Source organism: Brachyistius frenatus, unplaced genomic scaffold, assembly GCF_029030835.1.
Source record: "Brachyistius frenatus isolate BFR_SWC_R1_liver_20210118 unplaced genomic scaffold, ASM2903083v1 Contig_62, whole genome shotgun sequence".
NCBI lineage: Eukaryota > Metazoa > Chordata > Actinopteri > Embiotocidae > Brachyistius > Brachyistius frenatus.
This window is the reverse complement of record NW_027210661.1, coordinates 1,620,362-1,635,142: the sequence shown is the minus strand read 5'-3', so window position 1 is coordinate 1,635,142 and position 14,781 is coordinate 1,620,362. Positions and strand designations below refer to the sequence as shown.

Below are 14,781 nucleotides of genomic sequence, written 5' to 3'. Positions count from 1 at the left end.
CAAACTAATTGGATCATGATTGAAGGAAAAAGGTTAGAACAGAAAATGAAGGCGGTGCAAAACAATGTTTAGAAACTCTGTTCTACTTTTTGTTTCACATTTCATGGTGGAAAGTCAGTTTGGAAATTATAATATGGAGTTTTGCTCAGTTTGGGACACAATTTTGTTGTTTTCTTGGTCCGGACTGATCAGATGTTTATTGAGGCTAATGTTAGCAAACTTCAGATAGATATTGCTCTATGAAATTGACATTACTGACACTTTACTGACTATATACAGTATATACTGCTTGAACAGTGTGGTTAAAAACAAAGCTAAAAAAACCAGTTAGCTCATGGTTCAAACTAATTACCGATCCGTGCTTATTTTAAAATTCTTTTAAAAGCAATAAAGAACCTATCAATCTCTTTTATTTTTATCTTCATTCAGCAGCATCTTATATGTTACAAATATTTGTTCCAGTGTTGCCTAATTATTAAACTTCCTGAACATGTTTTGCATGTTATGTTTGGAATGACTAGCAGACCAAATGACCCGAAAAGCTGAGAGAGGATTTGTACCAACAGAAAGGAGAGATGTATACGAGTGGATGTGATTCGTTAGGGGACTGATGGATTGCTTCCTGGTACAAAACAATGCCCGCTAGATGTCAACATGCTGTTCATTTTGAGAAACAACACTTCACTACACATAAAGCTGGTGAGATCAGTCAGTCAATCAGCTGGATCACTGTTGAAATATATAATCTTACAACTCTACACTGAAGTTCAAAGGTGCTGTATGAATTATTTTGAGACGAGGATGTCACTTCCTGTGCGGTCCTGTCTGCTGTGTGTGTGTTCAGTCTTAACCGGATAAATGAAGGTAAACAAACACACGTCCCCTGGAGCCCCGCCTGCATCAGTTGATGAAAGCGATAGTTCTAGTTTTAGCTGGATAATAAAACTTTTAGTGTTAAGGACTATATGTGACACTAAAAGTAAGCCAGGTCAGAAAGTGCAAATACACACAAGATAACGAGATTAAGACGGACAGCTGTCATCCCCGGTTATCAGCAAGTCCCAGGCAGGACACAGCAGAGCGCCAACATATAACACAACTTTAAAAAGTTTGCATTTAACTTGGAGAATGAAGCACACTGAACATCTCATTCCACTTTGTATTTGTCATATTTTAAATCCTATTTATACCTTCGTTTAACCTTGTGCTTCATTTATATCTTGTTTTTGTTTCTTTATAGTATGTATGGATGGTTTGTACAGCAACTCACTCAGACATGTCTTTCTGCTGTAAGAACCTGCTTGTGCCTTTTGACATTTTGAAAAGAAGCAACTGATTTTTTTTTTTTTTACCCAAAGCAGAGAGTACACGGTGGCAGAAAACCTTCCGAGGTCTCATGGCGAGGTCAATTAAGTAGCTGCTCTGAGTTTTTAGATGATTTTAACATGTTTAGTAGGAGATCATGTTTTCTTTGAAGTCTTTATCAAGACAAGTTCAATTTTGTCAAGCTGTGCGATGATTTGACATCACATGAGATAAAATTAATAAGTAAATATACTATCTAGACAATAACTTTTATCTGTGAAGCACAGGACACCATGATGATCTACCGCAGTTTAATGTGAGAACGTTTCATGATACGAGAAAACCTGTATCTAGCTGAAATTAGACAGAAATAGCTGGTGATAAAAACCTCAGTTTTCAAGGAAAGACATCTGTTCAATTTCTTTAGAGGAAAACACATCTTAAAAGTTTAAAAGTTTATTCTGGACCCTGGGAACACCAGCGTAACTGGGGACATTCTCACTGCTCAATAAATACCATGCGATATGATCCAAATCTCCAAAACAGATATTCAACCCTGTTCGCGGGTTGTTTGGTTGACGGCTGTTTAAATGTCAAGAAAATACTTTAAAGCTTAATCTTAATATAAACTTCAAGACAATAAGTTCTCCCACTTTAAAATCTTCCTCCAAAAGCTCTTACTTATACAACAACTGTGTAGTATTGTCAAATTGATACTTAAAAAAATTCGCAAAATGAAGTTGTTTGGATTTAATAATTATTCCATCAGACATAAAGTCCCTAAGCATGCAAGCAAAACTAATGATGGGCTGCCTCTGTATTGTGTAAAATGTCATGCTCGTAATCCATGCGCGTGTGCAGACACAGGTGATTAGCTAACAGCGTTACAGACCGAAGAGAGGCAGTAGGTGGGGGCAATCAACAGAAATAGATCGGCCAATAGAAGTGCAGAGCTGATAGATGGGGGAAAACAACAGAGGCAGGCAGACGAAGACACACAACAAGAAAGACAGAGAGAGAAAGACACATTATATTTGAAAAAGCAGGAAGGGTTCTTTACAAGCCAACTTAAAGATGAAAAATGGCTGTGATGTTCTTTAACAGAAAACCAACTTGAGTTTTTCATTTAACAGGATCAGATTTAAAGTAACCTAATTGCTTACCTGCTTGGGGTGCCAGAACTTAACTGCTGCACTGGACCTACTGAGGAAAACTCAGGGCCGGAGGAGCGGCACCCGGAGGAGACGGCCCGCTGCCAGGTCGAGCAGGAAGCTTGAGCACAGGCTCCGCGGCGTGATGAGGTCGGCCAGGCGCGCGAGCAATGTGGAAGTGCCCTCCTTCCTCCGGCAGCTGGTCAAAGAGACGGAGAGGATGGTCACCTTCTTCTTCAAAGGGGGATCGAGGGAAATGGGGTCTGGAGATGAGGACACTTTGGATGAGGACGACTCGATGCCGAGCCCGTACCTGGAGCGTCCCATCTTGGAGAAGCACGTGTTAGAGGGTGGATGTGATATGGGAGTGAACTATGCTGTGGCGAGCATGCAGGGCTGGAGGGCTCAGATGGAGGACGCCCACACCTGTATGCCCCAGCTGAAAGGAGAGCTCAAGGACTGGAGCTACTTTGCTGTTTTCGATGGACACGCAGGCGCCACAGTGGCACAGTACTGCTCCAGAAACCTGCTGGATCATATCCTGGCTACAGGTACAGAAAAACTACTGCCTACTGAGATGAGTCTAATTACCCCATGAAGTTAAATATATAGATATACCTCTAAGCATTTGGTTTGGGGATGCAGGTTCAGTTTTTTGTGACATTGTGGCATGCACGTTTTCTGAAACACTGAAAAAAAATACAATAAATCTGTATAAATAAATCCTCTGATCAGCAGGTAAATGGACATGTTTTAGGAACACACCACAGCTGATTAAGAACAGATTAATAAAAGATAAGAAGATTCAGGTTTCAGGGTGAGATTAGCTGTAGGAAGCTTTAAAAAAGTCATTTTGGGCATTTCTTTATCAAATAGGTGTCAATCTAATCCAGCAGTTCTGCAGTAGAAGTGTGCTGCTCATGTTATTGCACACAGCTACAGCATTGCGCCAACAACACAGATGACGTCTTCTCTCTTCAGTGGAGGTTTTAATACTGTGACCCAAGTCAAACCCTAAGTTTATACGGTACAAAAACCCTGGTAGTGGTAGAAACTGTGGTGTGGTCTAAATCTATCTTAAAGCCGGATGTTTCCTTTGGTTCCCATCAGGTGGGGTCAAACCAGACGAGGACCCCGAGCAGGTGAAGGAGGGGATCCGTGAAGGCTTCCTTGACATTGACCGTCACATGTACAAACTGGCTCGCCAGGACAACTGGGACAGAAGTGGCTCCACTGCAGCAGCCGTCATGATTTCGCCAAGCCACATTTATTTCATCAACTGTGGGGACTCTCGCACGCTGCTCTGCCACAACAGCCAGGTGGTCTTCTACACGGAGGACCACAAGCCCTTCAACCCCAGAGAAAAGGAGCGGATCCAGAACGCCGGAGGCTCGGTGACCCTGCAGAGAGTCAACGGCTCGCTGGCCGTTTCCAGAGCACTGGGGGACTTTGACTTCAAGGAGGTGGACTGGAGGCCACAGACGGAGCAGCTAGTGTCACCAGAGCCAGAAGTGTATGAGCTGGCGAGGACACCTGAAGACGAGTTCCTAATTCTAGCCTGTGACGGCGTCTGGGACGCCATTGGGAATGAGGAACTGTGCGCCTTTGTGCGGAGCCGTCTGCAGGTGTGCGACGACCTGAGGGAGATTTGTACCCAGGTCATTGACCTTTGCCTCTATAAGGTGAGAAGTCAGACCACCAAAGCCACAATACAAACAAGACCCACAATAAAAGAAAAAAACTCTAATACTGACATGTGTCACCGGTCAGTTGAATAAAAAAAAGCTCTCCGATTTGGCATTCAAACTTACCTAACAAGATACCTCCCTGCTGGACTGCACTGCAGATGTTTAATGAAGCAAACTGATGGAGAAACTTATAATTTAGAAATGTTCTTGTAGCTGCAAACGGCTTCACTGTGTCTATTAATATCATTTTGCCCAATTAAGATCAGTCTTAAAGAAAAAGTGCCAGTGTTTTGATATTAAACCAGGAACTATTTTATCAAAGAAGAAGTAAACAAGATATCCATCATATGGAAGTACAACGGACACAATTTGTCTTGTACTAAAAAAGGTGAACTATTAATCAATTCGTTTTATATATAACATCAAAGTGTTTAAAACTATTTTAAACCAAAATATCAAAACAATAGTGGTAGCCTTGTATGCCTTTATAAACTAAATATTTATGAACGGTAACCTTACGTTAAGAAGGGGTCGTGGTGGGCCGGGTTTCCTGCGAGGAGGTATTACACCGACATGATTAAGTAGATTTCTCCCGTTGGTCTTTTTAATGCTTTTTAGTACCTGTCCATCTAACCAGTGATGAGCCCTTCACCCGCCCTATAAATAGCTGTATTAAGGCATCCCAGGAGATGAGGTAGGAGGGAAGAAAAGCTGCACATGGTCGGGATTAAGACTGAACGTGAGCGTGTTGACGGTAGCCGAGTATTACAGCTCGACGTACACCAGCTCAGTGGTTTATCCCGACGCTACGGGCGTCTATTTATTACACCTAAAAAGGCTTAATGCACCTGCTAGAAGTCCATGTGTACGTGTACTGTGAGTTCCAGCACACGCTCGCTCCGCACATCTCTGAGGTCATAACCAACGCGATGATGGTTATAACACTGCAGGAACAGTACAGGATATTAATATGTTGTCAAAACTAGTTTGCTTTGATCAACCAGAAATCCTGTAAGTCTCCTTACACAGAGCTCTGTCCCCTGATGTTTTCCTGATCAACAGATGTATTTCCAGTGTTGGAGGAAGTATTCAGTTAAAGTACAACTACCCGGAGCAAAAATGCCCTCTTCGAAGTTTAAATCCTGCAATTGAAAATTTTTACTTAAAGTACAGAAGTATTATCAGTAAAACGTATATCAAAAATATAATTATTAAAAGTGAAAGTAGTCATTTATATTATATTATAGATTGACATTACTGGATTATAATTGTTGAAGCATTTACAGATAAGCAGCATTTTAATATCATTTCTGGCAGATTTTAGACCCCTGTGTTGTTATATTTACTGTATCACAATGCATCATAATGTATACAGTAATTATAGCTTTTTGTAGTCTTAAATTGAAAACCAAAACCTCGTAACTATAGTTGTCTAATGTAATTAAAAAGGAGAGTACTTCTTACTGAGAGGAAGAGAAGTGAAGTTGTAAAGTTAGAGAAACTGGAACTACTCAAGTAAAGAGCAAGAACCTCAATCCGAGTAGATGTATTTAGTTACTTACCACCACCGTCTCTTTTATTTCCACTTCAATTTAATCTGTCTCCCTCTGCAGGGCAGCTTGGATAACATCAGCATCATCATCGTCTGCTTCCCCGGAGCCCCCCAGGTGTCGCAGGAGGCGCTGCAGCAGGAGGCAGCGCTGGAACGACATATTGACATGAAAGTGGAAGGTGACTTGAAACGCTGCCACTGAACACACCAAACTGACTGTCCCTATTTTATAACCGTTTTCTTTGCCAATCACAGAAATTATCCAGATGATGAGGTCCAAAGAAGAGGACCCCGACCTTCTGTATGTGATCAAATTCCTGGCAGCAGAGGAGCTGCCAGGGCTTCCGCCGGGAGGAGGCATCACCAGCAAGTGAGCAATTCATCGTCCAGGAAACACTAATCGATTTACAGCAGAATTAATTTTGGAGAATGAAAGCAGAAATCCTTTTAAATGTACCAACACTGTTTCCCTCCCGGCAGACGAGACTGTATCATCTCCTCATACCAGAAGCATGTCATGACTTCCAGGACTCAGGAGCCAATGGTAAGACAGACATGTTTCAGTGGATCAGCGTGTGATCAGAAAAAAAACTGATGCTGATAGATGAACGGATATTTGCATTAAATCCCAAACAGATTATAGTTTTCACTTGATGGAAGACTTTTTCTTGACAGTGATCGACTAAATCCTAAATCATGACCTTTGACCTTTAAGTTTTAAAATCACAAACAACTGGCTGCAACTAACTTGAGAAATTTTTTTTTTATCACCGATTCAACTGCTGATTCTTTTTTCTTATGTAATAACTGTTAAAGCTATAAACAAAACAAGCAACAAAAACATTTACACAAAATTGGAAAAAAGTTTGAAGCCAGATCTAAAAAAAAATTGTGACAAATGCACATTTCAATTTCCCAAAGGCCAAGGTGACATCCTAATTGTGTTTTTGTCCAAAACCCAAAGATGTTTAGTATATTAACAACAAAGTAAATCGGTAAATTGATACATCTGATGTGGTGGAACCAGAAATGTTTGACATTTTTGCTTAAACATATAAAACTACTCTCTTCCTATTTCGCTGTGCCACCAGCTGTAAAATGAAAGTACGGCCGTTGTGATCAAACTACTGGAACACTACGTCTCGTCTTGTGACGTTTTAGGACATCGAGGGATCAAAGGAGGACTCCAGCTGAAGCTGTTACCATGGAGCCAGAATCAACACCAGCTTCACCATCTCCATGGAGACCGTGATGCTTGAATGAGAAACTTTACATTTTAGAGATGAGCACTGAACTGATTCTTTATGTAATATATTATGGCAGCACATATTTTCTTTCTGGTCAATTAAAAAGAGATTTAAATCAAACTTTTTTTTATTATGATACTGGGAATGTATCTTTAAAAAAAAAAATGTATTTGACAGGAATATTTAATGAGATTTCTTCACACAATGCACTGGTGAGACACTGGTCGATATTTACTTTGCTACAGGCCTTTGTCTGAGGCAGCTCATTTGTATTTCTGTATACAAACTGTACACATGTACACTATTCCTGCGCAATAAATAATGCCAAACCAAAATAATGTTTCACTTTAAAAAAAAAAAACTTTGATCAAATTTGTGCTGCGCATGTGGGCTGCATGTGTATCAGAGTCTCGTGGCGGACTGCAGTATCTCTCAGTAAATAAATAGTTTGCACAAAGCTGTCAGGGAAGCAAAGGTGACATGGATAGCAATGACTTGTTGTAGCAACATAAACATAACCCATAAGAGAAGAAAGCCAGAAGGCGAGACACAAAAGGACGAAGAATGCAGGGAAGGGTTGGAGCTGGAGCCGGAGGCCGGTGGAGGGCTGTACCCAGGGAAGAGGATGAGATGTCTTCCAGGAATTAGCACACATACCTCATTAAACGTGTGCTATATGGTGCTTTAGAGGGGATGTGTGATGTGTTTCGTCCCTGTGCGGTTTAAAAGTTGCAGATTTTATGGTCAACACATGCACAGATCAATTAAAACTCTGATCAAATAATTTGTACCATTATTATAAATTGAAATACTGAAGTCCACTGACTTGCGTTTTAATACAATATTATGTTTGTCACATCTAGAGACATGTATATGAAATGCACAGGTTGTGAGACTTATAGAAGTTTACACCACAGAATAATTTCTCTCTGATTATTTTGTTGATCTCAGCTCTGATTTACTTTTTAACACAAACAAGGAAAGAATGAGGCCATGGACTTTTAGCTACACACAATACAATACCAGAATATATTTTAAATCTGTCACTGCATGACAATGTCTTAAAATTAAGAGTGTGAAGGACATTCAGCGCAAAGACTGGAAACTACAGGAAATGCAGAAAAGCTCTATTAAAACCACCTCACTTTTTTTAATAGTTTCAATACTATTAAAAACCAGAGGAAGATGGTTCAAATTAAAGGCAGAAGTAACACCAGGGACCTCTTGGGGTCTGTCCTGGGCAGTCATGGGTTCTGCAGAATGTGTTGGGAGGGTGTAATGAGTCTCAGCACCTCTGTATTAATTGACTGAGCAGCGCTTTTATTGGACAGCGCGTTCTTCTCACCTCCTCACTCCTGACAAGTCCTGATCACTCAAATACTGAACTCAGGACTGCGCTGCTCACTTGGGAACAGTTGTGGACAAAAAGAAAGAGAAAGGAGAGGCAGGAAAAGAAGAAAGGACCTGAGGCCAAGTAAAAAAAAAAAAAGAAAAAAAAAGACGAGACAGAAAATGTGAGTAATGATTGCAATGACTGTTTGGGTAAGCAACTCCAGAGCAAAGTGGTTTGTGTTGCCTTATGGCAGGAAGGTTGTGGGTTTGATCCCAGACTGGCCAGCTGGAGCATTTCTGTGTCGAATTTATCAGCGTTTCCCTCCGGTGCAGCAGTTTCTTCCCACAGTTCAAATAGGTGAACTATACAGCTGTTTACAACCTAAGTACCACCAGAGGGCCCCTAAACCAGCAATGGCTGTCAGGTAAAGCTTGTAAATGTCAACATTTCATAGGAACTAACAGAAAACTCAATGTTGTCATTTTTATACGTAACGCTAGGATTTATTAAATATCACTTTTCACTCGAGTGTTTACTTGGCCATGCCAGCTTCAGCCTCGAGTACGGAGAGGTTTGTAACGTCTACACAAGGCTGTAAAAACAGAAACATAAAGAGAAGAAGAAAGGATCAGTAAAGCAGGTATGACCAGAGAGATAATGTCAGACGAGTACAATAGCGAGTAGATATAAAATGATTAATACAAAAGTAGACATGAAATACCATTACACATTCACAATGCATCTACTCCTTCCAGTTATTTGTAAATATATTGTATATAACATAAAATTGTGTTTTTCTTCAGTTATGAAATTAGTTCTCATTCTACTTGTTTATACTGACTCATAAGAGCTAAAAAAAAAAACATCCATCTGTTGTATTCAAACATATTTCTGTATTTTTTGTGTGTACTTTGGGACACAAAATGCATCTAATGAATCTAAAGTAAGATGAACTTAAGCTAATACTTGAGTCTAAATTAGAGAAAATAAAGTGAGTATATTTCAAAGATACACATTTTGTTTTGATGAAAATCCTTCTTTGTACTACCAGAGGTGGTGTTTCCATACGGTGTTGCAATAGGTCGATAGTGAAAGCGCTGTGACACAAATAGATCCTCATCTGTTTAACTCACACGGTTGAAGCCTCCTTCTCATTTCAGCTGAACTTTAAAATGTATTTTGGGACTGAGAACTGTTGATTTTGTCCTTCATAAATTACTACCATGACCAGTAGCACAGCTTTTCCTCCGTGTGTATTCGACCTGGTTGAACGAGATCATCTGGCAACTCACAGTCCATTATTGCGCCAGCAGGATCGTCTGAGTCACCTGATCTCTACCGTGTCAAAGTTGTTAATGTTATAACCTGAGGAGGCACCTGAGGAGAACCGGTAGTGTTAGGGGCAGGTCATGGCACAGCACGCTGAACCCTGACTCACCGCCTGTGGTCCTCTTGTGAGCAGCCCCTATGGAAAACACGTCCAAACAAAACTTAAGCGCAGCAACAGCTGGCCAACTTCTGCCTGCTGCAACCTGAGTTTGTGCATGTTTATCTAAAACTAAAACGAATGTGTGTCACCAACCTGCAGCCGGGCGAGATGCCTCTGAACGCAGGAGACACCGGGTACGGCGGCGTGCCAGGCCCCGGGCTGTCGGGCGGCTGGGGGCTCAGAGACGGAGCTGCTGCTCATCCCGGAGCCGGAGCCGGACCCGGTCCAGCAGTGGCGGCCCATGACCGTAGAGGAACTGGAGGTCACCGCGGGTGGCCCGGGGTGGAGAAAAGCGCGGTGCCACCTGGTGCTGCTGTTCTGGGTTGCCTGGGCGGCCATGCTCGCCACCTCCATCGCCGTCATAACAATGAGCCCGCGGCCGGTGGTGACGCCGCTCAGGTGGTGGCAGAGGGCGGTTTTCTACCAGCTGCAGCCCGGCCTGTTCATGGAGGAGCAGGCCGAGGGGCCAGAGGGCCTCAACGGTAAGACAGGGGCAGGTTGAAGACAACACTGGTATCGGTTTAACGTGTCGGTTACATTGTGCCTTTACTCCACTAAAGAGCTGACACGAGGGCAGTTCGGGTGCACATTAATAGACTGCATGTAAATGGTACGCGTCGGCCTACTCTACTTATTCTCCTCCATTCATTATCGAAGAACTCCCCTCAACTTCATTTCACTATCTGCCCCCTGTTGGTCAAGAGGTGTCAACGCTGTGCAAAAGCTTGGGCCTTTTCGTTACTGAGGATGTGCGAGGCCAAAGCTGGTCGTACGTCACATGAAAGTGTTTGCACCAGCTCCAGTCAGGGATGAGAACTACTTTATCTCTCACCGCTCAGACTAAGCGCGGACGGGCAAAACAAGAACCTTACATGATTTCAGTGAACTCAGAAAAGAGATGAAGTAAGCACTTGTATTGCATTTGCTTTAAGATGTGAAATGAGGCACTTTTTCCTCATCCCGCATGAACCTGTTGTACGCAACATTAATCACGACATGAAAAAAAAAAAACTAGGTCAAACGTACTAAATTGTACAACAAGATCATATAAACAGTAACTAAAAGGCGTGTTGAAACAGTGAAGAGGTTTCAGGAGGCTGAGCACAATGACGTGCTGATTAAATGCTACTAACTCTTGGGAGTTGTGTTGGTTTTTCTCTGAAGCGGTGTGTGAGCGGTTTCCCTACCTCAGGTCTTTGGGTATAGGAGCTCTAATCCTGGAGGGTCTGTTTGATAAGAAGGCATCCCGTTTAAACCTCACCGCTGCTGGTAAAAACTTTGGCAACTCGGCCCAGGTCCAACATCTGCTCGCAAAGAGCAACGAAGCAGGTAAGCCACGTGCTTCTTTTTGTCAAATGGTCTGCGCAGCTGCATTTGTCCTGCGTTATTGCTGATTATTTGGGTTCCCGCAGATCTCAAAGTGGTGTTAGACCTCTGTGAACTGGATCTGTTGGGACCTCGGGATGTAGCAGGAAACCCAGACGAGCCGTCGAACCTCTCAGCTGCAGTGAAGGTAAAAACTCCTCTCTGCTCATTCAACTAGTGACGCTGGATTTCTTAAAACATGAAGATATATATATTTTTTTTTTTTTCCACAGCGAGCCCTTCGGTTCTGGTTGGAGCAAGGTGCGGCGGGTTTTTCTATCTGTGACACAGATGCAGCGTATTCAGAGAAGGTCAAATGACACGGATATGTTTTGAATTTTGTAAAAGCCAGTGTTTCATAAGTTCAGTTGTCAGAATGAAATATTTACATTTCAGACTCTGCTGGAGTGGAGAGGTGTCTTCAAGGACTTCAGCAGTCACGAGGAGGAAAGGTGTAGTTGTACATGCAGATGAGGCTAGCTGTTTTTTTTGTTTTGTTTTTTTAAAAGAAAATGATTATTATAAAATAAAGCTGCATGTTGTTGGGAAATGATGCTCATGTTTGTGTCACTGCAGGATTGTGGTGGTGAAACGGACAACAGACGTCCTGCGTCCTCTAAACAACTCCAGACAGATCAACGTTCCGCTGGTGGATGTGGTCATGAGGTCCATTCTGCCACATTCACATCACCCCCTGTCTGACCAGGAAGTGTCCATTGCTATAGAGACACACTTGCAAACACGACAAGATATCTGGCCCAGCTGGACAGTAAGACATACGTATATAACAAATACAGCAAACATAATTAACTACACAATCAACAAACATATAAATTGCTCCTATTTTTCATTAATTGAAGTAAGAGATCCAAGACTTTTTTTTTATGCACTGGAAGGTTTTTAGCTTGGATATTTGAGTGACAAAGTATTGTGAATATGACCTTCTAAAACACAAAGTAGAAATGCTGTCAACCACGGCTTTGCACTCACTGCACCTGTACGTTAGGTATTATTTTTGTCAATTCTGTATATTATTTGGCAAAAATATTTCATTATGAAACTGTAGAGCACAAAGTCGAAATATCGCACACACTTCTTCAGGGTATAAATACCTTTTGGTCTGTTTTTCCAATCACATTTGGATCATTTTTGTCATTGAGTACCCGGACTATCGTTATTTCATTTTATCTTAAAAGTCAGAAAAGTGAATGCCCATATTTCTCAGATCCCAGGCTCACTACAGCATCTGCTTTTCTGTCTTTTTGTCTGACGCTATATGACGAGGAAGCGTAACAGTCTGCAAATATTATCTCTTCCCAAAGATGTGACAAATGTGAAACGGTAGTCAGCATTTTTGCTTGGGAAACTATTAATCAGTTACGACCTCTAATTGTCTGAGGTTTTGTTAAACAACAAGTCCTTAAACATATAATTTCATATCCCTTTGGCTTGGTAAGGCTGTTGCTCACAATGTTTTCTGCAGGTTGGAGGTAAAGCGTCTCGTGACTTGAAGAAGTTACTCCTGGTGTTGATAATGACTCTGCCAGGATCTCCTGCAGTGCGGTATGATGAGGAGCTCGATCAAACGCAGGTAAAACCTTGTCTGAGACGCTGAGTCCAATAATCAGTCGTTTTATTCGCTGATGAAACCAATTGAAACCTTTCTGTCATGCAGAGTGTGTCTCTGAAAGTCGACTCATTGCGCAGAAAGACGGATGAGCCATCGGACAACCGCACAGTGAGTCACTAAGCCAGCTGTTGAGTCCTGTCCTCGGACTTATCTAGCAGATGAACGTGCAAGTCATGTAAAGCTGCAGCATTTTTCTTTTTCACACGAATCTCCGCATTCCTTCCGTCAGGACAAAAAGAAGAAACGTTCAGCAGTAGCACTCTTTACCTCCCTCAGCCGCTCCAGAGCCAGAGAAGAAGCTCTCCTCTACGGCAGTCTCACCTTCCTCCCCTTCAGCACCTCTTCCAACTCCTCATCCTCCAACTCCACTTTTTCCTCGCCTTCATCTCCCCCGATCCTGGCCTTCCTGCGCTCCTTGGGTTGCGTCCACTTCCTTGTCCTGCTCAATGTCGGGCCTGAGCTTCACAGCCTGGATCCTGCCTGGGCCCCGAGCCTGCCTGAAGCTGGAGTGTTTGTGACCAGCACAGAAATGGACCGCTCGGGGACGACATCTCTGTACACACTCAAACTGCAGCCGCACGAAGCCATCGTGATCAAACTGTTTGAGATCGGAAGCTACTCATAGAGCTTCTGTGGTGAGATTTAGTTGCTGGGATCTGAGTTTTCCTTTAATAAAAAGACAAATATCTCACACAGTTGTTTTTTGGTTGTTTTTTTTTAAGTTCTGATTGATATGTGCCCAGAGGTAACTGAAAATAAAATAAAGATTGTGAGTTTGTTGTCAAATTAGTGTGTGTTCCCTTTAATCCCTGAGAGTTCATCTGTAATATAACATCAGGGCATTCACAGATAATTAAATGGATGCATGTTTTATTTATGGTAGAATCAAATAAATGATGTCGAGACAAACTGATAAAACCAGTTAAAAGTGCTGGAACTGGGCATTCGTAGAATCTCATGTCTGTAGACCATAAATAATAATTTAAAAAAAAATTTTAGGCATTCAAAGACTTTCAATAAAGTAAAAAAAAAAAAAAATTGAGTGTGGATACAAATTTAAATAAACTATAATAATGAGAATTTGTTCAATTTTTGTCTGTTTATGAATAGTGAAATAACCTTGTTTTTAAGTGTTCCAAAGTATTTTGAGTGATTATCACAAAATTTTGTCTTGCTTTTTGGGTTGCTGGAAGCTTTATACTTGGTTGAACTGGACATTTAAATGGATATTTAAGAAGTGCTAAAGAAAGAAAATGCAGTCCAGCAAACATTTCATTATAATCAGGAGACTTCCTTTCATGGTTAATTTCTAAGGAGTTCCTCCAAACATTTGTTCTGTTTTATAAATCAAGTGAAACTCTGTTGCAGTAAGTCACAAGGTCTCAGCTGCCACCGGCTAATTCCTCTTGTATGCGAATTCTTTCTGTTTCAAACACCTCAGGGGATTTTTTTTTTTTGTTGAGTAACTCGAGTCTGGCAAGTAAATGACGTTTTTGTAGTGATTTACAGCATATTTACAAAATCCTTTCTGATACTTTATACTGTCACAGAAGAGCAGTTATCTGAGGTAAAACTGATTTTAAGAGTACGCTAGTCAACCACACTGTGGTGCTGCAGCACCAGTCACAGCTGCTGCACTTCAAACCAGACTTTAATGTCAATGAGTTTCTAATAATGGCAAACCAATATTAATATATACAAATGAGACTGTGTTTACAAAATTAGTCGTCATCATTTAGCTCTTGAATTCAGTATCGTTAATGTTAAATATCATTTTTATTTAAAGGAGCCCTCCTTATTTTCTACATATCTCATCAGGTTCAAATGTAAATGTGTCAGTGTTTTTAGCTCTGTGTTACTCCAAAACATGTCTGACTCCAAACATGTCCTCTGACAAATGATGCTGACATCATCAGCACCATTTTGGTGCTGCATCAAATCAAATTGAAATTCAGATCCACCAGTGTGCTGTCTTCGTGTTGTATCATGATGTCTGACTGCTAAAATTCAACACAAAGATA

The 14,781-nt window shown here is 41.5% G+C and overlaps 2 protein-coding genes across 2 annotated transcripts; both read left to right on the top strand.

Moving 5' to 3' along the window:
* Positions 1–2,601: 2,601 nt before the first annotated feature.
* Positions 2,602–6,918, top strand: ppm1na (protein phosphatase, Mg2+/Mn2+ dependent, 1Na (putative)). Its single transcript, XM_069706401.1, has 6 exons — positions 2,602–3,007; positions 3,567–4,138; positions 5,758–5,875; positions 5,952–6,066; positions 6,177–6,240; positions 6,858–6,918. Exons 1-6 carry the CDS (start codon positions 2,602–2,604, stop codon positions 6,888–6,890), a joined length of 1,308 nt encoding a protein of 435 aa, XP_069562502.1. The 3' UTR covers positions 6,891–6,918.
* Positions 6,919–9,873: 2,955 nt separating this feature from the next.
* Positions 9,874–13,432, top strand: LOC138625486 (4F2 cell-surface antigen heavy chain). The gene is given in 10 exon segments (XM_069706440.1): positions 9,874–9,935; positions 9,937–10,247; positions 10,930–11,094; positions 11,178–11,272; positions 11,364–11,441; positions 11,527–11,582; positions 11,707–11,899; positions 12,614–12,721; positions 12,806–12,868; positions 12,990–13,432. Coding segments are annotated over 10 exon segments (1,527 nt in total). The 3' UTR covers positions 13,386–13,432.
* Positions 13,433–14,781: the final 1,349 nt, after the last annotated feature.

Excerpts from the sequence above, each read along its gene's own strand:
- ppm1na (XM_069706401.1), top strand. The coding sequence starts at position 2,602 with ATGAGGTCGGCCAGGCGCGCGAGCAATGTGGAAGTGCCCTCCTTCCTC. Across the intron at positions 3,008-3,566 it reads GGATCATATCCTGGCTACAG|GTGGGGTCAAACCAGACGAG; the intron begins GTACAGAAAAAC and ends GGTTCCCATCAG. Across the intron at positions 6,241-6,857 it reads CCAGGACTCAGGAGCCAATG|GACATCGAGGGATCAAAGGA; the intron begins GTAAGACAGACA and ends GTGACGTTTTAG.